The sequence below is a fragment of the Acanthochromis polyacanthus genome, chromosome 23 (genome assembly GCF_021347895.1).
Source record: "Acanthochromis polyacanthus isolate Apoly-LR-REF ecotype Palm Island chromosome 23, KAUST_Apoly_ChrSc, whole genome shotgun sequence".
In the NCBI taxonomy this organism is placed as follows: domain Eukaryota; kingdom Metazoa; phylum Chordata; class Actinopteri; family Pomacentridae; genus Acanthochromis; species Acanthochromis polyacanthus.
In genome coordinates, this window is record NC_067135.1 from 1,827,807 (window position 1) to 1,854,204 (window position 26,398).

Below are 26,398 nucleotides of genomic sequence, written 5' to 3' on the forward strand. Positions count from 1 at the left end.
CATAATTTTTCTATCTTACCATGCCTGGACAAATTCAGACATTAAAGGTTGGTTATTAAAATCTCTTTGTTGTTCTTAAAGATGTATAAAATGACCAAATTGTCCACAATAACTCAAATTGTGCATAACTACATACAAAAAAGTCCAAAGTGGCTGAAAGTTTGTCAAAAATGATTTAAAAAGTGTCAGAAATTTAGGAGAAATTTTAAGCCTTTTGGACATTTTTGCGTCATTTAGGACAATTTAAAACGTTTAGGACATTTTTGAATCATTCAGGAGAAGAAATCCAATCATCGTGTTAAAAACTGTTTAATTTTTAACTATTAAGGTTTAAATGTGTGTCTGCTGCCCCTGAGTGGTCAGATTGTGTTACTGCAGGTTTCAGAAAAGCGTTCATTAAATCAGGACGTTCTGTTCTGATGAGAAACAGGTTCACTGTTGGCAGCAGCAGCTCCATTATCAGCCGAGAGATGAGTGAGGAATGTAGAAAAACCTCTGCTGGAGCTCTGATGCGGAGCCTGATTGCTGGTAGCTCTGATCTGCTGGAGCTCTGATCTGCTGGTAGCTCTGATCTGCTGGAGCTCTGCTGCAGATAGCTCTGATCTGCTGGTAGCTCTGATCTGCTGGTAGCTCTGATCTGCTGGTAGCTCTGATCTGCAGATAGCTCGCTGTTTACAGCCACGGAAATCTACCTCCAGTTCAAGAAGACGCTGTGGAAAGAGGCAGACAAATCTAACTAGGAACTCAAACCTTCAGTAAGTACGTCTATGAGGTGTTTTTCTTCTTGAATGTTACTTTTAGATGATAAGGGAGTTTTTACACTTACAAACACCACAGATAGTCTCTCAGTTTACTAACAGTACATATAGCTGCTAGTTATCTCTTGGACAAACTCCACATTATATACATTTATATTTAAGTAACACAATGTCAGAGGAATTAACATTTAAATCTAAGACACATACACGTGAACCAGTACATTAAAAACAACTTTTCCATGACAGAAGTCTAAGACATGTGAGATTTTTGATAAAATGAGGGTGCAACGAGTTTGACTCAGCTCCATTTGTCAACAAATGACAGTAATCAGATAAACTCTGTGGTTTTGTTGAACAAAAATAAATCAAGTTGACGAAATTACACAGTGAATCATTTTAAGTTTGTTTACTGAACGAGGAAATGATGCTACTTCACGTGCCGACCCATTTAAACCGACACTAAAGGACAAATGTCTGGACGTGAGATCAGGTTTGGACAAAAAAAGATCATAGTTTCACTGGCAGACTAAATAAACAGGATATTATACACTGCATGTTCAAAAAATGACGCCACCTGGATTTAACTAAGCAAATAGATATGGGGCTTCCATTGGATAATTACCACAGTGGATGAAACAACTTCTTTACCATAGCTGATGCAGTGAGGATGCAGTGTTGGAGACATCTCCTGTGGTCATGGAAAGGATGTTAATCTGTCTCAGAAGGGTAAATTATTGGCCTGCATCAACAAAGCAAACAACGGAGGAGATGAAACGACTAAAATCAGGTTTTAGAACGTCCATACGCATAATTAAAACCTGAAGGACAGCGGGAAAACCATCATCTCAGGAACAAACTCTTAGATGATCGTAGGAAACCACCAGCAGAACTCCCCGGCTATGTATAATAGTGGAAGCACTCACTGAGTGCTTTTCTTGGTAAGATAACATCTCAGGCTAAGCCGACGTCTACCAGCGCCAGGAGCTATTTTTACTGCTGATCACATCGTTCATCCTGCAGACATAGCTGACATTACTGTGGTTTAAAACGTGGAACCAGAAACTATTCTGAAATTCTGAGCTGCAGGCAGCAGAGCAGAGATTCTAATCTCAGGTCTAAGTGTTGACCTACGTACTGGAAACCTGCAGTCATTCATTAAATATGGGAGGGAACAATGGACTTCATTAGCTTGTAATTACAGACTTTTAAATTACCTTAACCTTTACGCTTCAGTGCGTCGTAGGTGTAACCGCCGGCGGTACACCTACTAATTTGCATAGGAATTTCAAGAATGTCCGACGGCTGCAAACCCGATTATACAAACACTATACACCGATGGAAAGCTTAGATTCTCATGAATCCGCCGGTATAAACCACTTTCAGATGCGATTACCACAGCGGGTGAGAAAAACACATTTGTCCGACAAAAACAAATATCCATCCATCCGTTCTCTACACGGCTTTAACGCACACAGCGCGACTCACATTTCCGGGTTCATTATTACACACAAAAAATATTCCACAAAAAACGGCCATAATCCAACCTTTTACATCCAGATGACACAAGCCAGAAACTATTTTGTCCAAAACATGTCCTGAAGTCGGTATAAAATCCCCGAATCGGTCCTTTTCAAGGAAATGCACCTCGCGATGTGCGTCCAATATTCCCTGTATTTTTCGTAATTTTTTTTATTTAAAAATAGAATATTAGCGATTTTTTGTACTGAAAACGGCTGGAATTGACTGAAGATTAAAGGGTTAATATGATGATACACTTTAGAAATAATTAGTAAAGGATTGACAGGTTGGTGAAGATGTAACATTTATTACCTCACATCGGTGGGTCCAAGTTTATCACCAGAACATGGAAAAAGTCCATTTTTACATCATTTCTGAGCCTCAGAACTTCATCAGTCCAGCAGATAGAACCATGACATACAGGAGGAGAACATCTGAGTTCTGGTAGAAGCTGACACCAGATCAGTTTTAAATCCATCCAGGTGTCTCAGTCTGAACACTGAATCTGGTTTTTGTTCAACAATGTTTCCAGTATGATTTTGCAACAGAACCTACATCAGAGAATCGTTGTTCCAAGATGATCCTGGTGTCTTCTGTGTGTAAAAATGCTCCTTTCATTGTCTAGAACTTGTTCTGAACCAACCACCTATCACAACATGCTGATATGAGCCTTAAAGTTTACCCAGAATGCACGGCATAAAGGTTTCTCTGGTGGATTATCAGAAAACAGAAACACATCCAGGATATTTTTGTTTTCTTTCAGTTAAAGACCCAACACACACAAACAAAAAACTCATCTGAGACCAATTTGTGTCCCTCGAAGTCTCATCCAAAGAGAGGAAAAGTTAAGATAAAACACTAATAAAACACTGTAGAATACTTAAAAATACTAAAACTTCTCCAAAGTGACTCAAGATTTGTCCCAAAATGACCCAAACCTGTCCAAGCTGACTAAATTCTGTACAAAATTACAAAAAATGTGTCTAATATGACAAAAATTTCTCAAAATGACTCCAATTTTTTCAAAAAACATTCAGTTCTTGGTCCAAATGACAAAAAAAATTCTCTAAAATGACTGAAAATGGACATATTGGAAATTATTTGACGTTTTCCTTCAGGCCTTCAGTTCAAGCTGCTGCTGATTGGAACAATCTTCCTGCTAACATTAGATCCCTCCCTAATCTAAGTCTATTCAAACGTGCTTTGTCTTCTATCTTAGGGTTGAATGCTTTTGTGGTTGAGGAATCTTTTTATTTCATCACCTCCTCATGTTATTTTCCTACCTTGTCCATTTCTGAGTCACTGCAGATAAAGACTGTATTATGGTAGTTTGGTTGAATATCCTTTGTATTTGTGTTTGTGGTGAATGTGGCTTGTGTGTTGTATTGTATTGTGTTGTAATATTGCTGTACTGTTGCCTAACTGGACCCCCTCGAAAACGAGGTTACACACCTCAAGGGGTTATTCCCAAATAAAGAATTTGAACTACTTCAACCAAATGTGTCCAAAACGACCCAATTCTGGTCTAAAAAGTCAAAAACCTGTTCAAAGTTTAGGAGAAGTCACTTTAGAGAAGTTTTAGTCCTTTTAGACAGAATTGGGTCATTTTGGACACATTTGGTTGAGGAAGAACAGAAATAATTTTCCAATGTGAACATTTTCTTGCAGACTGTTCTTCATTTGAGTCATTGTAGAGAAGTTTTTTTTAATATTTTGGACACATTTTAGTCCTTTCAGAGATAATTGTTGTCATTTTGAACTGATGGAATCATGGACTTCTCCCGTCATCTTTGATCCTCATCAGTGATAAATCTGGACCCACCTCTGTGTACTACAAGTGCCTGAAACTAAATATTCATGTTGTTATCAATTTCTTGGTCAGAATCAGGTCATCCAGCCTGAAAATCATTTTGACTCATAACTGTGTCATGTACTGATGTTTATTAGAACTATGAGTAATATTCTCACCGTCACCTGTTACCTTCCTGAGGCAAGAAAAGCACAAAAGAAAATATTGTTTCCAGAAATCTAGGTTGAATCTGCTGCCATTTGACCTACTCTGCTCCCCCACCTCAACCAGTCCTGCCAGATTTACCTGGGCGACGGAGAGACAGGTGAGTGGGCGTGGCCACACTTTTCTTTTCCTGCAGGACACGGACACACCTTTAAACCCTCTGAGAGCCAGACTTTCTTTTATCAGTGAGACTAAGAGCGACAACGAAGTAGAAAACAACAGAAACTTCTCCGGATCGCCTCACCTGCAACAAGGTACCCACTTTTACTTTCTTATTCATATTTACAGCAGAAATTCTCACATGTCCGCTTTTTGCTGTTTAAAAATGATTGTTTTTTAAGTCCAGTTTGAGTTTCTAGTTAAATTTACTCACTACAATTCCCCCATTATCCCTAGGATTATCTTCAAACAGTGACATACAGTGCTGTTATTTAGCCATCTAAACACTTAATCTCTGTACAGAAATCTGTTCTTATGGACATTTAGCCTGACATTTTCTTTATTTCACTCTGGCACGAACAGAAATGTGTCATGCAGCTGCTTTAGCTCTGCAGACACGACCGACGGTAACGAGTCTTGAGTTATGAGGACAGACATTTCTTTGTGGTTTGTCACCTTTTGGCTGCAGACCAACTTCCTCCAGGGAGAAAAGACTCAAAGACTCACGTTGTCCAGGAGGATTATTCAGTTCAGTGTTGTTTAAATTTATAATTTCAGACAAAATTCTACTTGTTTTTTGTTTTGCTTTCACTTAAAAACCCAACACACAAAAGGTTTACCCAGAAAGTATTGTCTAAAGACAAAAACTTCTCTCAAGTGACTGAAGACTTGTCCAAAATCACCCAAAACCAAAACCTGTCCATGTCGACTAAACTTAGTCTAGATTTGTCAAAATTACTCAAAATTTATCAAATTTGTCCAAAGTGCTTCAGTTCTTGTCAAAAAAGACAAAAAACATCTCTAAAATGAATAAAAACTCAAAATGATCAAAAACGTCTCTAAAATTACTCAAGTAAAGAGGAGTGTTCAAGAAAATGTACATATTGGAAAGTTATTTTAAGTTTTCCCTCAGCTAAATTTGTCCATTATGTCCTAAAAATTTGTCCCAAATGAACCAATTCTTGTCTGAAAAACACAAAGCTTCTCTCAAGTGACTCAAGATTTGTCCAAAATGACCCAAAACCAAACCTGTCCAAGCTGACTAAACTTTTGTCCAAATTTGTCCAGAATTACTCAAATTTATCTAACATGACAAAATTTCTCAAAAATGATTCAGTTCTTGTTCAATATGACAAAAAGCGTCTCTAAAATGACTAAAAATGTGTCCAAAATGGTCTAAAATTTCTCTCAAATGACAAAAAGGAACAGGAGTTTTCAAGAAAATGTACAGATTAGAAAATTATTTTTCAAATTTTTCTCAACTAAATTAGTTCAAAATGACACAATTGTTGTCTAAAACGACAAAAAATCTCTAAAATCACTCAAGATTTGTCCAAAATGACTAAACTTTTGTCTAAATTTGTCCAAAATTACTCAAAATTTGTCCAACGTCACAAAACTTCTCAAATTGTCCAAAATGACAAAAAAAAAAATCTCTAAATGACTAAAAATCCTAACATGATCACAAAGTTTTCTAAAACAACTCAAGTGAAGAGGAGTGTTCAAGAAAAGGTACATATTGGAAAATTATTTCAAGTTTTCCTTCAACCACATTTGTCAAAATGACCCAATTCTTGTCTAAAGGGACAAAAACTTGTCTAAAGTGACGTTACCTGTGAACACGATCACCTGCAGCGTACGTGATGCTGCAGGACAGAATCTGGTCCAGCTTCATTCTTCAGGTCTTCTGACCATCCTGATCCATCTGAGGAGATAAAGGAAACGTGTGATTTATGTAATGTGTCCGTTTATCTCTCACAGCTTCTGTTTACCCTCTTATTATGCTCTTTTTCACTGCCGTCACTCCACTTTATTTAAGTTTAATTTATCATCAGGTCGCCTCTAACCCTGTAAGACCCAAATATAGAAGAAAAAAAGGAAAAATCTTTTCATATACGTTAATAAAAACCTAAATGCAGAAAAAAATTGATGTTGTGTTTCTATATGTTTAACCAAAATATTCACAGTATGACAGTAAAACTTTGCATAGTGAGAATAATCTTCTAACGTCACTGCAGATGAAGAATCAGACGATTGATTTTTTACAGAAATCACCAAACTGTGTATCTTAGCTGCACAGTGTCAGTCATTTCTGTGTGACTGAACAGCATTGTTGTCTTTTAACCGTGACCCAAACACATCCTAAACCAACTCGTTCTAGTTACGTAAACTGTAGGGATGGCGGTAAAGAACCAATACATCAGACAAACAACATGTCTGCTTGGTCAAGTACGAGGTCAGACCCGCCTCATGTCACTACGATGACGAACAGCAGACCTGCCAACATCAAAGTTTAATTTTGTAGAGTCATTAACAGCTTCTACAGGTAACTTAAAACACACCATACTGAACACATGAAAGCTGGAAACTTCTACTTATTGTATGAAAACAAAGCACAGAGGTGGTGGGTTTTATCCTCCTCAGGATTAAAGGTGGAATAAAAAGGACAATATTAACGTTCACATTGCAAATCAATATTTTTTTTAAATACTAAGTTTATTTTTATTGAAAATGGTATCTGTGAAGTGACTGATCTGTGAAATACTTCTGGTATTTATTTAGCGGTCGACCTACTTTCTGCAGGTTTTTGCTCATTATAATTTACAGCTATTTGAATGACAACATCTCAGGACAGTTTTTTAACATCTCGATCTAAGTAACTTAAAGGCGGCCCATTATTTTATGCTAAAAAAGGCAGTGGAGCAGGAATTGGCTTAAATCACTGGAACAGAGCTGCTCCCATTGTGCTGCGAGAAATGTGGATAAACTGGAAATGCTGCTGCTGACTGACCAACACTGATCACAGGTGTCACAAACCTCCTCATATTACTGATGTCCGGTTGGTCTGTCAGTGAGTTTAAAGAACCAACAATCTGCTGTTTGCGCTCGTTTACCTCCTCCATCTCTTTACAAAACTGTTTCTGTCACATGGAACACAGTTTTCAGACATTCTGTATCATGGACCAGGTCTGGACAAGATGACACCAAGGAGCTAAACACAACCTTCATTACCAGATTAACTTCAGACATATTCATTTCTCACGCGGATTTTTTTAATAGTTGTGTCGCTCTAACTGTGTGATGGATCTGGAGTTTGTGTTTTTGGACTGAATGTAGACCAGTTTAGAGCTGGTTCTGGAGCTGGATTTGGATTCAAGTTTGGACTGTTTCAGACTGGATTTGGATCCAAGTCTGACAGGTTTTACACTGGATTCGAAATTGAGTTTTGGACTAAATGTGCTCAGACCATCTGCTGTAGGAGTCTTTCTGAGTCCGGGAAGATGTTTGGACGTCTGTTGTTCTATCTGTGTCATACTGGACATTTATGAGGTCTCTCTCCTCCTTCATGGTTGTTCTGTTTCCATAAAGCTTCAGGCCTTCAGAGGGTTGATCAACTAATCAATCTATAGAAAACATTCAAGCTCTACCAGGAGCTCCGATTAGATTTAGCTTCAAAACACAAAATCATCTCTTCCAAAGGTTGAATCTCCTGGTATACTGAGAAAACTGAACTATGCATGTGTGTCTCATGTGTTCGTCCCTCAGGGATGTCTCTGTACAGCAGCTTTCTCCTGTCTGACGAGCAGTTCCAGTGCTCCATTTGCCTGGATGTGTTCGCCAACCCTTCATCCACGCCGTGTGGACACAGCTTCTGCATGGCCTGCATCAACCGATACTGGGACGGACTGAAGGTCTGGTTACTTCTCTCACTTTAACTTTGCTTGTTCTTACTTTATTCCTGCTCTTTCTTTGTCTTCCCTTCCTTGTTTTCTCCTCTCTGGGTTCATTTGGTTGTGGTTTTAACAGATGTGTTTTTCTGTCCGTGGTCTTCCAGGTCTGCCAGTGTCCTCTGTGTAAGAAGACCTTCCAGAAGCGTCCAGACCTGCAGATCAACGGCACGCTGAGAGAAATCACCGAGCAGTTCAGTCTATGAAAGGTGGAGGTGGAGGAGGAGGTGGAGGAGGAGGAGCTGGGAACGGAGAAGAGGGGAGGAAAGGGAGACGCAGTGATACCGCGAGGATTTATACAACGAGCTGAAGAGGAGGCTGCCTCGGCCTCTGCCAAAGACTCCCGTGATGCTGAGCAGTGAGGCTCCGACTCCCAGTGAGCTGCTTGTTTATTTCATCCTCCATCAGTACAACACAGCGTCAGTTTACGGTGCAAATTAGATCAACAGCACAGAGCCCTTATAAAAGCTGAAGTAAGACCAGGAAAAGTTCTCAGATAAATCTAGGTTTCAGGAAGAGGTTTCAAATGTATGTTGACCACAGAGAGACACAACAATGATCATGAAGGGATGGAAAATGACCAACAAACAGGCAAAACACTACCACAAACAAGCACAAAAAACCACAAAGACATGTAAATGACCACAAATTACACAAAATGAGCATGAGACTCAAAATGACTACGAATGGACACAAAATGACCACAAAGAGACACAAAATGACCACAAAGAGACATAAAATGACCACCAACAGACACAAAATGACCACAAAGAGACATAAAATGACCACAAAGAGAAATCAAATTACCACAAAGAGAGACATAAAATGACCACAAAGAGACATAAAATGACCACAAAGAGACACAAAATGACCACAAAGAGACACAAAATGACCACAAAGAGAATCAAATTACCACAAAGAGACATAAAATGACCCACAAAGAGACCACAAATGACCACAAAGAGAATCAAAATTACCACAAAGAGAATCAAAATGACACAAGAGACACAAAACGACACCACTCAACAGACACAAAATGACCACCAACAGACACAAAATGACCACAGAGAGACACAAAATGACCACAAAGAGACATAAAATGACCACAAAGAGACACAAAATGACCAACAAACAGACCAAAATGACCACAGAGAGACCACAAAATGACCACAGAGACATAAAATGACCACAAAGAGACACAAAACGACCACCAACAGACACAAAATGACCACCAACAGACACAAAATGACCACCAACAGACCACAAAATGACCACAAAGAGAATCAAAATTACCACAAAGAGAGACATAAAATGACCACAAAGAGACATAAATGACCACAAAGAGACACAAAATGACCACAAGAGAATCAAAATTACCCACAAAGAGACATCAAAATGACCACAAAGAGACACAAACGACCACCAACAGACACAAAATGACCACCACAGACACAAACATGACCACAGAGAGACACAAAATGACCACAAAGAGACATAAAATGACCACAAAGAGACACAAAATGACCACCAACAGACACAAAATGACCACAGACGAGACACAAAATGACGCACAAAGAGACATAAAATGACCACCAAAGAGACACAAAATGACCACAAGAGAATCAAAATGAACCAACAAAGAGACACAAATGACCACAAAGAGACATAAAATGACCACAAAGAGACACAAAATGACCACAAAGAGAATAAAATTACCCACAAGAGAATCAAAATGACCACAAAGAGACACAAAACGACCACCAACCAGACACAAAATTACCACAGGGAGGACACAAAAATGACCACAAACGAGACACCATGACCACAAGAGATACAAAAAGACCACAAAGAGACACATAAACGACCACAAAGAGACACAAAATGACCACAGAGATGCAACAGAACTACAAAGAGACACAAATGTTTCTACTGAAGCTTCTACCATGACCTGGGATGTATGAGAATCTATTCGACATACTTCTAATTCCTTTACTCTTCTAAAGCTGCGGGCAAATAGCTTCCTGTCTTAGATATGATAAAATGATCGACTCCTGTTGACCTTTACGCTACTTTTTTTTGATCATCACAGCAGGAGAAGTACAGGTGATTTGAACACAAAGATCCTGAACTAGTTTGCCCACATGGGAGCGTTTCATGTCATCAGTTAGTCGTGCTCTTCCTGCTGCGACCAGCCAAGACGTCTGATGTGATAAAGTCTGTGTGCATAGTTTCTGAAGGTACATGAAGGCTGAAAACTGCACAAGGACAAAAAGTATTTAAATGTCTCTAAGTGGTGCAGCGAAAACAGGAAATACACAACAATAAACTGCTTCAGATGCAAAAGACTTCAAACAGACTGCTTTGGGATCATTCTGTGAAGGTGTTTATCATTTTGGAGACATTTCAGGTCATTTTGGACAACCACTGAATCATTTTTAGGAAAGTCTGAAGTAAGGTTGGACACATTTAGTAATTTTGGATGTTTGGTTGTTTTGGACAAAGCTAAAGGATTTGAATCATTTTTTTGACATTTTTTTAATTCATTCTGGTGAAGCTTCAGTCAATTGGACAAATTTTAGACCACTGTGGAAATATTTTTGTCCTTTGGATTGTTTTTGAGTAAATCTGGACCAAATTCTGAGTCAATTTGTAAAAATATTGAATATTTTGTAACAATTTTGCGTAATTCTGAACAAATTTAAGTCACTTTAGGCCAATATTGTGTCATTCACGGACAGATGTAGTTATTTTACACCAATTTGGGATAATTTTACATAAGTCTGTAAAATGTTTTTGTCATTTTGACACATTTTAAGTAATTTTGCACAAATTTTGAGCTTTCAGAGACACACAATGATCATGAAAACATGCAAAATGACCACAAAAAATGCAAAATCATCAAAAAGAGATTTATAATGACCAGAAACAGATGCAAGTGTTCAAGTTTGCAAAATTAAGAAGTTAAGTTGCTCAAATGTAATGTAGGTAAGAGTCAATTTAATTAGGTTAGCTTTAAATCAACTAATGCATATTTTTTCTTTTAAATACACATTGTTTCTTGTTAGTCTGAGGTTTTTAGTAATTTTGACCAATATCTTAAACCATTTTGGGCATTTTTCTTGTCATTTTGGACATTTTTTATTCATTCTATACAACTTTTTATCACTTAATAACATTTAAATTACACACAATATTTAATTACCAGCATCACTATATCAACCTAAACCGTCAAAATAATCTTTTCAAAGTCCATGAAAATCCCTAAATTTGATTTTATTTTTAATTTTTGTCCTCTGGATGACTTTTTCAGTGTGGAGTTGCTGCAGGCTGGTAGTCTGATAGGGATTACTGCTGTACAACATAACTGTGACAAGAAAGTCATAAATCATCAGCAGAATGAGCACCGACACTGAGCTGACCTGAACTCTGTAGTTAGTATTAATGTATTAACAACCAGGAAGAAACAGCTTTTATACTCAGATTATCAGTATTTTTATATATAAATGTAATAAAATGTGGGTCTTTTTGTGGTCATTTTGTAACTCTTTACTAATTGTTCATCTTTATATAATAATTCTGTGTTGCCTTGTGGTCTTCTTGATGATTATGCATCTCTTTTTGGTCATTATGAATCTCTTTTTGATGGTTTTGCATCTCTTTTTGGTCTTTTCTGTTGTGTTTCTCTCTCTAAGGTCCATCCATCTCTGCCTTGCTTCCACCGGTCACACCCTCACTGCTTCATCGGTACCAAACTACAGTCCACTCGCTGAACTGACCAATGCCATCGCTCCTCCTCCACCTCCGTACCGCTTCAGCGGCCGCAGACGCTTCACTCTGAGCGGGGCTGAAAGCAGCCGGAGCCTCCCCATCTGTGAGGTCCACCACCGAGGAACTACGGTAAACCTAAACCTGAATCATTTCTAAAGAAAGTTCCAACTAGAACCTTCTCAGAATCAGCTGGTTCTGTATCTAAAGGAACATTATTTGATGAAGCAAAGTTTTAAACCCTAAATCTTGGTATTTTTAGGTCATTTGGACTTTTTGGGGGTTTTTGCAAAATTTCTAAACACATTTGTGACAGCTTTCTGTCATTTTGAACAATTTTGATCCATTTTGGTTGAGACTAATGATTCTATGGAAATTTTTTAGTTGATTGAAATACTTGCCATTGTCGCTATAACACTGTATAAAACAGCAGTAGCACAGTATAACAGTACACAACACACATGTACAGCAGAAAAGGATTAAAAGTCTCACCTAGTATTAGCTGTACTGTCTCAGCTCAATGATTTTCAGCTGAGACAGTACAAGCTCATTTTCTCCTTGGACCATCTGACCAGTCCTTCTGCTCACCTGAACCTTGGAGGCACACTTCCTCTGCTCTGGATTTATCCTGACAGAAATACACAAAAGACATCATACACCAGCCAAGAAGAAAAACATGGCTAAACTGACCCACATAGTGCTATTTACTGCCCATGTCAGTGAATACACCCAACAGATTTGGTCCACTAACTGTTTAACTGTCAAAAGAACAGCTTTTCCACAATGTTCTGCTTCAAAAATAGAACAACTTACATTTTGTAACTGGATTAAAGTCTTACCTTTCAATGTGTTGTCTGTCTGGCCAGCTTTGGTCGTCAGTTTCCTCTCAGCAGCTAATAGCAGAAAAACGAGACATGAAATTTACCGAACACACCAAGCTAACAGACGTAGCTAACCGACATACCTAACAGTCATAGCCAACGGACGAAGCCAACAGACCGAGCTCACGCACGCATACGCATACGCACGCACGCACGCACACACACACACACACACACACACACACACACACACACACACACACACACACACACACCTAGCTAGCTGACTTAGCGAACACACACAGAGAGAGATGCGTGCGCGCGCTCTAACGCACACGGTTTAAATTTAACGTTTATCCGGTAACGTTACTCCTTGGCTAACTTCTTAACATTATCAACAAATGCATAAACCAAACTCCGTCAAAATTTCATGAGAAACTGGTTTACTAAAGTTCACTACACTTAAGAGAGCTCTCTTTTCTTCTCTCAGTCAGTTACCATTGGACACACCGGACCGTTACCGGACCAAACTACTTCAGTTTGACGTAAAAATTACAAAATATTGAAGTGAGTTACCTGCTGGAGTCAAAATAGGACAAAATAGTAGAATCTTGATAAGTGAGGTCCAGGAACAGCTTTGGAATAAAACAGGAGTCCAGACATCTTTGAAGTTCAGGAGGATATTATGATGGCGGCTCCTATCTTTGTGGGAACGATGCAAAATATAGTGCTGAAAATTCCCGCTCGAAATACTGTTATGAGTAGTTACAGTAGGGATAGCTCTGCAGGTCTTTCTTCCCTCCTTTCCCGTCTGTCTCCACTGCACCTATCAATAACGCTGTAAAAGTAAAAAAAAAAATACTGTAATGTGATTCACAGTAAAAAAAAAATAAACAAAAAAACATATATAGATATTTCCTCTAAATTTAGCCTCTCAGTGAATTACCCATGATGCATTGCAGCTCTACAGCAACTTACTGTAAACAGGTTCTACAGTAGATTTTTGGTAAACTACAGAAACTTGTTACAGTGAGCATTTTACACACATTTGAGACTTCATTAAATAAGGTTGATGCTAGCATCTGTACTAGAGGTACGGACCCGTACCTGTAGCATCTGTACTAGAGGTACGGACCCGTTAAGGTCACTGAAGAGCTGGCGCCAGTTAACTACTATTTGCTGCACATTACAGGCAGTTTATATGAATGACTTTGACGGCGAACATTGTATAATTTAACCAAAAATACACCGTCTCCTCTCACACTTTAGACAATGTAGTTTTTACGCTTTTAGACGCCGTGTCTAAATTGTTTGAAGTCCAGTTCCTATTCATTAGTTTACCGCGTTCAGTGGTGGAAGTGGCTGACGAACTCCATTGCAAATGTTCCCATTTAATTTCGGACGCTAATTTACAAGATAAAGTTAAGGATGTCGAATATGAAACAAACACTCGTGAATGGTGAGGAGCAGCTCTTTAATTCGGCATGAATTAAAAAAACCACAAACTCGATTTACTGTGATATTGTGAGATTTGTTTGTGGTTATGTAACTTAGCCATTCAACAGAGTCCGCTAACATTAAAGTGACTGACGTGCAGGGTCTGTGTTGCCAGACGCAGAAAATACGTCAGGGTTTTGTTTAGGTTGTTAATATGTAATAGTCTGTCGCTACTTTTGAAGGTAAAAAAATACTTGTAGTTTGCTGGCTGTTAGTTCTGCCATTTGTTTTGTTTGCTGTTTGTGCTTTATTAGAACAGGGTCACGTGAATAAAAAGTTTTGCTATTTTTAATAGTAGTGCTGATTTCAACCCCCAAATCGCTGTCCGTGAAAAAGTCAGATAATGATATTTATAAGACATTATGCATGATAGAAAAGAGAACAGCAGATGACTGACATGACAGGCTCGGCACGCAGATTCACCTCGAATCACGGAAGCGCCTTCATCACTCGGATTACCAAACCGGCTCATTAATATTTATATACGTCTAATTAATATTTATGATAAGGGAAAGTGCCGTATCCGTAGGCCACAGGCTACGGGTACGGGTCCGTATCTGTAGACACTACCATTAAATAAAGTTACTGTAGATAATCAGCTGATTCTGGAGAGAACAGGGAAGCTCTGGTTGTATTTTATTGACAGACTCATTTTTCTGTCCCCTTTTGCTATAAATCAATAAAGCTTACTAAAATAGATAGCTGAGGAACATGTCAGAATAATGTGAAACGCTCTCTCCTGTTGGTTTCAGCTTTATTGCAGGACCGATCAGATGTGTATCTGTCCTGAATGTGAGGAAGAAGATCATCCAGATCACGACGTAGTGACCGTGGAATCAGAATGGATAAACTAAGGTATGAGACGACAAACAGCCTGATGTTTGCAGTGAATCATTTTTTGTTTAGAGAACAATGACTTGAAGAGGAAGACAGACTTCCAGAGCAGCTTGTCAGCCTCGCTCACATATAATCCTACAACTCTCAGCCAAACATGACGGAAGTTAGACCTTCTGTAAAATGAGCTGAACTGTGGAGAATCTGAGGGATTAAATCCAGTCTAACACATCCGTGCTTCAGAAAAGATTTCCCTTGCTGGGATTTGGGATCCAAAACTAAGTTCTGTAAAAGGTTTTTGGCAGAACTTTGGCCTGGAATTTTTTCTATTTTCACCTTCAGAAAAACACTTATAACCTGTAAAACCAGTGACAAAGAAAACAAACAAAACCTGATACAGCAGAGCAACACAGCTGTCTAAAACCACATGCACTAACTCGACTGACAGATATTTTAAAACTTTTCACATTTGCTAATTTGTAGTAAACACACAACACTGTTAAGTCTAATGATATTAACACATGTGCAGAGCTGGACTGAGACAAAAAAAATCATTCATTACATTTTGGCCAAAGCACAACCCCATCTAAAATATGAATCAATAAAAATACTGAAGCTGTGTGATTAAAAAGAGACAAGAAATAAGATAAATACCTTCAAAAAGCAGCGCTGCAAAATGAATTAGTCCTGTGAGGCCACATAGAATAAGAAATAAAGAAGTAAACTTAGAGGTTAATTTAGAGGTTTAGGTTAATGTCGCTGAAGTTCTGACTGTGTGTTCAGGTTCTGCTGAGTGGATCAGAGCAGAAGATCCAGGAGATGATCAGACAGAGACTCAGGAAGATCGATGAGATCAGGACGTCTGTCAGTGAGCTGCAGGTAAAAACTAACTCACCTGTTCTCCTGGCTACATTTATAATCAGTATTTTATCATAAACACACTCTGTCACTGAGGTTTGATTGGTTTTCCCTAACATTTCACAGCTTCAACTAATGTTTTCAGCAAATTTTCACTTGGGTTTCCTGATTACTTCATAATTATTTAGGTTTTGGCAGTTTATTTAAGTTCATTTCCTCTAATTCTGGAGATTTTGTCCTTAATTTTCTGCCCGATTCACATGTTTTGGTGATGATCAATTGATGCTTGACTCCAAATTTTTTGATCAAAAGGTTCTAATTAACTGACTTATTTCTTAATTTATTTCTTAGAAGTGGCTTCAATCAAATTTCTGATCACATGCATCTTTTTTTCCAGTTTTAACTTAAACAATTTTCAAGTGGATCATCAATTTCAATGATTTTAATTCACTAATTTGCAATTTTATTTTAAAAAACGTGTCTATTCCTTTAATATCTCCCTTAAAAAATCTTAAATTAATTAAATTGTGAAAATTCTACATTTTATGTCAGAATGTTCATATGTTTTACTGATGTTATTTGAAATTTTCCAGTTTATTAACTGGTTTTATGGCAATGTTTATGATAAAAGATAATAAATAATCACTTCTAAAGGTTTCAACTCGCTGATTGTTCCTAATTATTGTCGTTTTGTTCTACTTGTGTATTTCAGATTTTTCCCATTTTTTTTCTTGAACTTTCGTGATTCTATGCAGGTTTTACTCAAACTTTCTATGAGTTTTCCCCCTTTGTCAAAATTTAAGTTTAATCTTTTAGTCCGATTTTGTGCAATTTTGACACGTATTAATGATTTCTCTGTCAAATTTGATGTTTTATGTAGGGGCTAGCACATTGCATTTATCTGTAGGTATGGCATGTTTTGTCTAATTTTTGAGGTTTTACTGTGCAAAGGGATTTCTGTTCAGCTCGAAAAGTAAAAGTTGGTACACGGTGATGGTAACCTAGGTGTGTTTTTATGACATTTTGGACCTCCTCAGCTGAAGGTGGAGCGGGAGACGGCGGGTAACGTCCGTCTGTTCTCCACGTTGGTGTCGGCCATCGAACGCTCCCAGGCCGAGCTGATGGAGGTGGTGGAGATGAGCAGGAGGGCGGCGGAGCACCAGGCCGACACCATGATCCGGCAGCTGGAGCTGGAGGTGGAGGAGCTGAGGGGGAGGGAGACCGCCCTCGCCGAGCTCGCCCAATCAGACGACTGCATCCACTGTGTGAAGGTGGGTGAGAGTTTAAGGTTCAATTTATGAAGAACAAACCGAGCAGATATCTGACTTCCTTTCATTTGTGTCCACCTTCCTCCCCAGACGTTCCACACTGTCCAGCCCCTCCGCCAACCAAAGACTGGTCAGCTGCCTCAAGTGAAGTCGGATCTAGGAACTGGAACCATCTACAGTCTCCTGGCTGTGCTGGTGGAAAAAGTTCCAAGAAGAACTGAAGAACGTTTGCAGAAAACGGTGAATGCAACATAAAACACACAGAAGACAGGAAGACATAAACACGAAACACAGATAACTCTGGCAGAATAAACTAATAAAGGTGGCAAAGTCAGACACTACAACAGATGAGGTGGTTGGTTTTTAGTCGAGCTGTACGACCTGATATGGAGGGGAGATTGGGGTAAGATTGCCCCCTACAGGTACTGTTATGCTATTTTAGCTTGCTGGCAGCACTAGCATGTTAGCTTCATTACTAGAGGCTAATCAACCAGCCTGACTGATGACTTGACATTATTATTATGCACACAATTAAAATATCAGTGATAATAAAGATACAGGAAAGTTCTGGGCTTATAAATTCTACATGAAGAGGCAATAATCACGTGTTTTTAAAAAAGGTAAATGTAATTTCTGTATGTTTCGCTAACATTATGCTGGCAGTTAAAGTCAGCAATTTCCACATCTGTTCACCCTAAACATACATCTTGTGCTGTAATATATTATTTATACAATGAATGTTTTTAATAGGAAATGTGACGTTTCTAAAGACTGTTTTTACCCCAGTTAACTCTATAATTGCTGCATGTAGCTTTAAGTTCAGTTCATTAACGTCGTACTGCAGGTTATTTCTGTAACTGCTGATCACACCAACATTTAATCCGTAACATGAACTTTTTTCCACAACACTGCAGTATGTTTGTGAATTAAACTCTTATTACTCTCTTTGTTTGAGTTCAGGTTTCCTGCCCTGGTGGTAGAACCCAGTCCGGTCCGGTCTCAGCCCAGTGAGTGTTTTCTGTCTTTACACTGATTACAGATGTTCACACTGAATCACATCTGCTGCTAACACATACATAGAAACACTAGTGACTAACTGAGTGTTTCTGTTGGTTCTGCAGGGATGAAGAGGGTCCAGGAATTGCTCGTATGTTACGTCACACTTCTGTACAGCAACACAATGCAGACATTTACTAAATAGAATAATAAATAATAACCCCTGTTTGTGTTCCTTCTCTACAGTGGATGTAACTCTGGACTGTAACACCGCTCACCCCAGACTGGTTCTGTCAGAGGACATGAAGATGTGAGAGGCTGTTAAATTAAATATACTAACTCACTTTTAGCACACAAACCTGTATGTCATGTAGAAATGTTTAGCAAATGTATAGACAGAATTACATAAATCACAGGAAAGCTATTCCATCTTAGATCATCAACTGGCTTCTGCTCAAACATCTCTGATTTACCTGAATGTTGCTTATTTATCATAAGCTATGAATGCTTATAGTAAAAGAGAAAAGCTGGTAGCTAAGGTTAGCTAATGGCTGTATGTCGTAATAATGGTAAACTAAACATACGGAATATGTTTAACATGAAATTCTTGGGCCAAAATGAAAATAAAGTTATTTTTATTGATCTCATACTGTTATGCTACATTAGCTTACTGTAGCACTAGCTACCCAGCTAACTGGTTGACTGTGTGTTAAACTAATAATTTTATGCTACTTTAGCTTCCATTACCACTAGCTACCTAGCAAACTAACTGACTTAATTTAGCAAAAATGTGTGGCCAGCTTGCTGAAGCACTAGTTATGTAGCTAGCGAACTGACTTGATGTTAAACTCTTCATAATATGCTTATTAGCTTGCTAAAACACTAGCTACTTAGCTAACTAGCCGACTGTTAAATTGATACCTGTTCCAGCATCCTAGCAAAGAACCCATTTTATGGTTTACTTGCTTGCTGTAGCACCTAGCTCCTAAGCTATACCATTGATTTATTTAAACTAATAATGCTATGCTATATTAGCTTGCTGAAACACAAGCTACCCAGCTAACTAATTGACTCTATATGAAACAAATAATGTTATGCTGTATCAGATTGTTTAACATTAGCTACCATGATAATAATTAATAATGTTATGCTATTCTATCTTGCTCAAGAGCTAGCTAACTTCCTGACTAGCTAATAAGCTATGTTATATTAGCTTGCTGCAGTACTAGCAGCAGCAAGCTAATATAGCAGAACTGATTGAGGAGATATTCTATCATAAAAACTAAAATATTGGTAGAACGTCTGATCCAGGTATGACAGAATTCTGGAGTTTTAAAATAGATTTTCTGAATACAACTAAGAAAAAAAATCTATTTTTTAAAATATTTTTGACTCATTTAAACCTATAAACCTGTTTTTGAGGAGACGTCTTGGTGAATTATCAGCATAACTGTGTCAGATTGATGCTATTTCAGTGAAAATTTCACGGTTTTATCTTCAAAAGTTCAAATTTCAATGTGAAAAAAAAAACCTGCTAAAAGTGGATCAACAGGCCAAAATAAAAATAAAATACAAAAATTGGTAAGTATTTGATATATGGAGCTAAAATATCACCCAAATCTTCATTCATGTCCATATGTTTTGCAATAAAAATCCAGTTAAATCAGAGAAATTATTATAAAATTTGATGATCTGAGATGAATCAGCCATGAGAATGTTCTGGTGGAATAATAAAGATGCTGCACGTCTCTACTGAGTGAACAGTGAACGTAAGTTGTGTTTTTGTCGTGTTTTGTCGTGTTGTTGTGCAGGTCCGGTGTGGAGATAAACACCAGCTGCTGCCAGACAACCCAGAGAGGTTTGACCGAGTGGTGTGTGTGCTGGGGAGGGAGGCCATCACTGCTGGAGACACTACTGGGAGGTACGTACTGGGAGATATTAAAGGGTTTAACTGTTTTCACCTGAATTTTGTTTTACTTATAGATTTATGTTTTGTAAATTATAGGTACTGAGTAAAATTACAGAAAAAGTATGAATTTCCATATTGAGTGTAATAAAACAGGGCAAAATGTGTTTAAATCTGGCAAAAATATAATTATTTTACAGGTATTTGAAGTTATATTGATTCATATATATTATTATTATGTATATTTATTTTCATTTGACTTTTCACTGCTTTTTATTCCTCTTGTACACATGATAGCTACAACTGTCAGCATTTTTAATCTGTACTGAACTGTTATTTTAGCACCAAAATGACATATGAGTAAACCTAATTGGCAATAAATAATTCTGACTGAAATATCTGATAAATAATCTGCAAAAGTAGAATAGAATTAAGCAAAAGTAAAAAGAAAGAAGTCAACTGATGCTGAATTAGTGAAGTAAGACTGCACATTCTGTTGATTTTATTTAAACTATGAGATGATATGATGATGTCATTTTAACAGAAGGAGTTTGTTTCTCATCTTAAATGACAGTTTTCTTATTTTCTGTGTCCGTTTTGTCATTTTAACTTAATCTCAGTCTCTTTTCATTCTAAGGTCATTGTTTTTCCATCATATGTTAACGTATAAATACTGAGCAGGTGGAGGTTGGTGGGAAGACAGACTGGGATCTGGGCGTGGCCAAACTGTCCATCAACAGGAAGGGGAAGATCGAATACACTCCCAGTAACGGATACTGGTTCCTCAGTCTGAGAGACAAGTGAGTTCAGCTTCAACTGGAATTATTACAACAATCTGATGTGAGCTCTGTTCATCCACATGGAGGGAAGAGATGCAGAAAGTATTCATTCTTACTAACCATCATCAAAACAGACAAGCAGCGATGTTAGAACTGGAGTTTTTCTCATTAACGTCTTTGTTTTTGTGCTTCCTTCAGGAATAAATACGCTTTCCGTACTGAACCGTCCACAGACGTCAACCTGAACCACCGGCCTCACAAGATCGGGATATTTGTGGACTTTGAGAAAGGACAGGTGCAGTATGGGAAATGTATTTTACATCATATGGCCTCTGCAGAAGACATAAACACAGTGTAAAAAATAAAAAGAATAATAGAAAGCTTGGTACATGTGAGGAAAAACATTATTTACATCTTCTCACCTTTTCCTCTTCAGGTGTCTTTCTACAACGTGGACGCTAGAATCCACATCTACACCTTCAACGTGACGTTCTCTGAGAGCGTCTTCCCGTTCTTCAGCCCCTGCACCAACAAATCAGGGAAGAACGACATTCCGCTCATCATCACACCAGTCAACATCCAGGAATGATTTTACACTTTATGGTTCTTCTGCTGCTGCTTTATGACCTGCTCATGTTTTATATTAATATAAATATTCATCTGCGGCTCCTTAAAGTCTCTGTTGACTGTGAACAGTTTATACTTTAAAGCTAAACAACAAACGTGATCATTTATTAAAGCTAAACTTGCTTCCTTCGTTATTCAAACAGCTTTTTATCTCAGGATGAGGATTCATGGTTTGATCTTTGCTGTCTTGTTGACAACCTGACGAAAAGATTGATTCCACATTCTTATATGTAAAGAAGTGAAGCTATATGCTAGCTAGCTCAGCATAAAGTCTTGACATTAGCATGTAACATTAAAAATGTAAAACAAAGGGTACTAATCTATCAGCTGGGGGCTAAAAACATGCTGTAAAATAACAGAAAATAACTATGTCTGATGAAAATAAAATCGTTTTCCGTCCTCAGATGATAAATTTGGTTTTTTAATGTTTACTTGTGTATAAACTGTAGATAGATCTATACATAACTAGAGAAATGACATATATAAAAACAGTATTTTGACAAATTATTGATATAATACACCAATAAAAGCACATTTATTCAACATTTTAGTTGAAAAATCTTCTGTAATTAGATAAGAAATCTCTCATTTAACAAATAAATCTGTGCAAAATTACAGAACTATAGAAGGAAAATCAGTGAAATAACAAATTTGAATGTATTTAACAGTCTGCTTTATGTAAAATAAAATATGTTTTCTTAAAATGTTATTCAGTTATTTTTTTAATGTTATTTTGCATTAGACTTAGATTCACAGTCTATTTTTGTAATTTTATGGATATTGTAATCATCATGTCTTTCAAAAATACTGTGTAATTAAAAATAATTCAAATGCTGCAAATGTGTTTTGTGTGTTTTTAACTGTTTGCAGCGCAGCAGCTGCACTTTAAAGTCCACTAAAGTTCTGCTGCAGTTCCACAGTTTGACCACCAGGAGGAGCAACTGATGAAAGAAAGAGAAGAAAGACATGAAGAAAAAAGATGAAACGGTGAAAGAGAGAAAAGAATGAGGATTAGAAGAAAGAGAAGTAGAAAGAAAGAGATGATGAAAAAGAAAGTAGAAGAAAAGAAGGAAGAAAAGAAAAGGAAGACGTAAAAAAGAAAGAGAGAAAGAGAAGAAAAAGAAGAGAGAAGATGAAGAGAAGAAGGTGAATGAACAGAAACTTTCTCACCATGAATCCATTTAAACTGTAACTATAATAACTTCAGAACATTTACTCAAAAAATCTCACTTTTTAAGGTATTTCTGGACTCACTTTTAAACTCCTTTGGCCTTCCTGTGCAAACATTAAAACTGTGAACAACAAGTCAGTGGTGGAGTCACAGTGCTCTGAAATGATAACTAAACGATCCTGAGGATAAAAATAAGAAGAACCTACAGATGAATTAACAAACAGGTTGAGTCTGTTTCCTGTCCGTCTTCTTTAATCTTTACTTCGTCTCTCCTCCCTGAACTCAAACAGGTTTTACCGTCCATCGAATCGATGAAGCACACGTCCTGCTGCAGAGCAAACATCCTGAAACATCCCAGTCTGTATTCAGATCACCTCCTGACACGAACCAGGATACAGGGACATAAAAAAATGTTTATTCAGATCCTCATCTGACCTTTATTTATGTTTTCTATTTGTAGTTCAGTTCAACGCTGTGCTGCAGGAGTCACACTGAAGGCATGAACCCAGGAAGAATCTGGAGGCTCCAGTTTGACCACATGAAGAGTTTCAGATTGTTGGAGTGTTTGAGCCACTTTATAAAGTCTGATCCTGAAGATCCAGAGTCATGTCTGAGGGTTTATCAGCCTTTATGAGACACTTCAGCTTCCTGTTTCCCAAATAGATTTAGAAATTCATGATTTTGTTTCAACAAAGTTCATTATGTAAACAGAAAAGAGAAAATTAATTAAAAGGAGATGTAAAAGAACATGTTTGGATGGTATATAAAGAAGGACAAACCCTCTATGATGCATTTCTTTTAGGTTTCTGTGGCATTCAAGTTATGCAAAACGTTTAGCCTCTCTGTCATTTAATCTGGTGAGTTAAATAGAAATACACACGTGGACAAAATTGTTGGTACCCCTCAGTTAAAGAAGGAAAAACCCACAATTCTCACTGAAATCACTTGAAACTCACAAAAGTAACAATAAATAAAAATGTATTGAAAATTAAATAATCAAAATCAGCCATTACTTTTGAATTGTTGATTAACATAATTATTTAAAAAAACAAACTAATGAAATAGGGCTGGACAAAAATGATGGTACCCATAACTTAATATTTTGTTGCACAACCTTTTGAGGCAATCACTGCAATTAAACGATTTCTGTATTTGTCAATGAGCGTTCTGCAGCTGTCAACAGGTATTTTGGCCCACTCCTCATGAGCAAACAGCTCCAGTTGTCTCAGGTTTGATGGGTGTCTTCTCCAAATGGCATGTTTCAGCTCCTTCCACATATGTTCAATGGGATTCAGATCTGGGCTCATAGAAGGCCACTTTAGAATAGTCCAACGCTTTTCTCTCAGCCATTCTTGGGTGTTTTTGGCTGTGTGTTTTGGATGGTTGTCCTGTTGGAAGACCCATGACCTGCGACTGAGACCAAGCTTTCTGACACTAGGCAGCACATTTCTCTCCAGAATGCCTTGATAGTCTTCAGATTTCATCGTACCTTGCACACTTTCAAGACACCCTGTGCCAGATGCAGCAAAGCAGCCCCAAAACATTACTGAGCCTCCTCCATGTTTCACCGTAGGGACAGTGTTCTTTTCTTCGTATGCTTGGTTTTTGAGTCTATGAACATAGAGTTGATGTGCCTTACCAAAAAGCTCCAGTTTGGTCTCATCTGTCCAAAGGACATTCTCCCAGAAGCTTTGTGGCTTGTCAACATGCATTTTTGCAAATTCCAGTCTGGCTTTTTTATGAGTTTTTTTCAGCAGTGGTGTCCTCCTTGGTCGTCTCCCATGAAGTCCACTTTGGCTCAAACAACGACGAATGGTGCGATCTGACACTGATGTACCTTGGCCTTGGAGTTCACCTTTAATTTCTTTGGAGGTTGCTCTGGGCTCTTTGGATACAATTCCAACGATCCGTCTCTTCAATTTGTCATCAATTTTCCTCTTGCGGCCACGTCCAGGGAGGTTGGCTACTGTCCCGTGGGTCTTGAACTTCTGAATAATATGAGCCACTGTTGTCACAGGAACTTCAAGCTGTTTAGAGATGGTCTTATAGCCTTTACCTTTAAGATGTTTGTCTATAATTTTTTTTCGGATGTCCTGGGACAATTCTCTCCTTCGCTTTCTGTTGTCCATGTTCAGTGTGGTACACACCTTTTCACCAAACAGCAGGGTGACTACTTGTCTCCCTTTAAATAGGCAGACTGACTGATTATGAGTTTGGAAACACCTGTGATGTCAATTAAATGACACACCTGAGTTAATCATGTCACTCTGGTCAAATAGTTTTCAATCTTTTATAGAGGTACCATCATTTTTGTCCAGGCCTGTTTCATTAGTTTGTTTTTTTAAATAATTATGTTAATCAACAATTCAAAAGTGATGGCTGTTTTTGAATATTTAATTTTCAATAAATTTTTATTTATTGTTACTTTTGTGAGTTTCAAGTGATTTCAGTGAGAATTGTGGGTTTTTCCTTCTTTAACTGAGGGGTACCAACAATTTTGTCCACGTGTGTAAATCCCCTGAAGGTGAAATCAGTCAGAGACTGGAACAGTTCACCATTTCAGGCTGTAAATGTGTTTATTTCTGCTGTAAAGTTGGACATTTTAACATGGAGCTCAATGGAGACCGACTGACTTTTACAGCCGCCCCGGTGGACACCTGAGGAACTGCAGGTTTTTGGATTTAACTTTCAGGGTCGAGTTCAGGGTGTCAAACATGCGGCCCACGGGCCAAAACTGGCCCATCAGAGAGCTGAATATATATAAAATATTTTATATACAATAAGACAAAAACATTTCTTCTTGAGTACAAGCTTAGGGTACTTGTGAGATACTTGAGTATTTTGTTTTTATGTTACTTCAAACAGAAATATATTCCATCCATCATCCACTCATTCATTCATTCATTCATTCATCCACTCATCCATCCATCCATCCATCCATTAAAAACAGAAGACCAAGACTTTGAACGAACAACTTCATTGAAAATTATTCAAACAACAAAAACAACTTTTAAATTAAACCAGCGAAATTAAAAATCCCATAAAGAGGCAATCGAACAAAAAAAGGCACTTCGGAGAAAAAAGAAGATCAGATGGTAGAAATGAAAGCAGGACATTAAAATCCATCAATAAATAGAAGAAATACAGCTGATTATTGCTGCTCATTCAGCTGTGAACTCCATATAGAGGCCTGTTTATCACTGCAGCTGAAATACAGAAAGAGCAGTGACTACTAGAGGCCTGGATGGTTAGCTTAGCTTAGCATAAAGACTGGAAACAAATGGAAACAGTTAGCTGAGAAGAAACCAGATTTGATTTGGGAAAGTTTTAGTTTAATATTCTCGATTTTAAATGTGTGATGAACACATGAGATACTGTCAATGGGACTGTAATAAGACGTGAATTTATAAAGTAAAAAACAAACATCTCTAAAGCTGTGACTGATTCGAGATGAACTAATAAAGTTATAATTAAATATTATTTCAATGAGTAAACAAAGACCATCTGGAAGCAGTTTCTGAGCTCAGGAGCAGCAAAATGCATCAAAAATAAGTAAAAAAACAACATTGATGCTTCGTTTCACAGGCTTTTTGAAGACTTCATGCTAAGCTAAGCTAAGCTAAGCTAAGGTAAGCTAAGCGGCTGTAGCTTCACCAAGTGTCTGGAAACTCAAACATTCATAAAAATCAGGGGAGCAAC

General features: G+C 37.8%; 1 protein-coding gene across 1 annotated transcript; it reads left to right on the forward strand.

Moving 5' to 3' along the window:
- Window positions 1-7,997: 7,997 nt before the first annotated feature.
- Window positions 7,998-22,190, forward strand: LOC110967844 (E3 ubiquitin-protein ligase TRIM39). The gene is given in 16 exon segments (XM_051944190.1): window positions 7,998-8,141; window positions 8,285-8,535; window positions 11,870-12,074; window positions 15,013-15,106; window positions 15,867-15,973; window positions 16,990-17,227; window positions 17,311-17,363; window positions 17,365-17,421; window positions 17,423-17,460; window positions 18,342-18,367; window positions 18,463-18,536; window positions 20,028-20,121; window positions 20,124-20,137; window positions 20,804-20,922; window positions 21,100-21,196; window positions 21,338-22,190. Coding segments are annotated over 16 exon segments (1,764 nt in total). The 3' UTR covers window positions 21,491-22,190.
- Window positions 22,191-26,398: the final 4,208 nt, after the last annotated feature.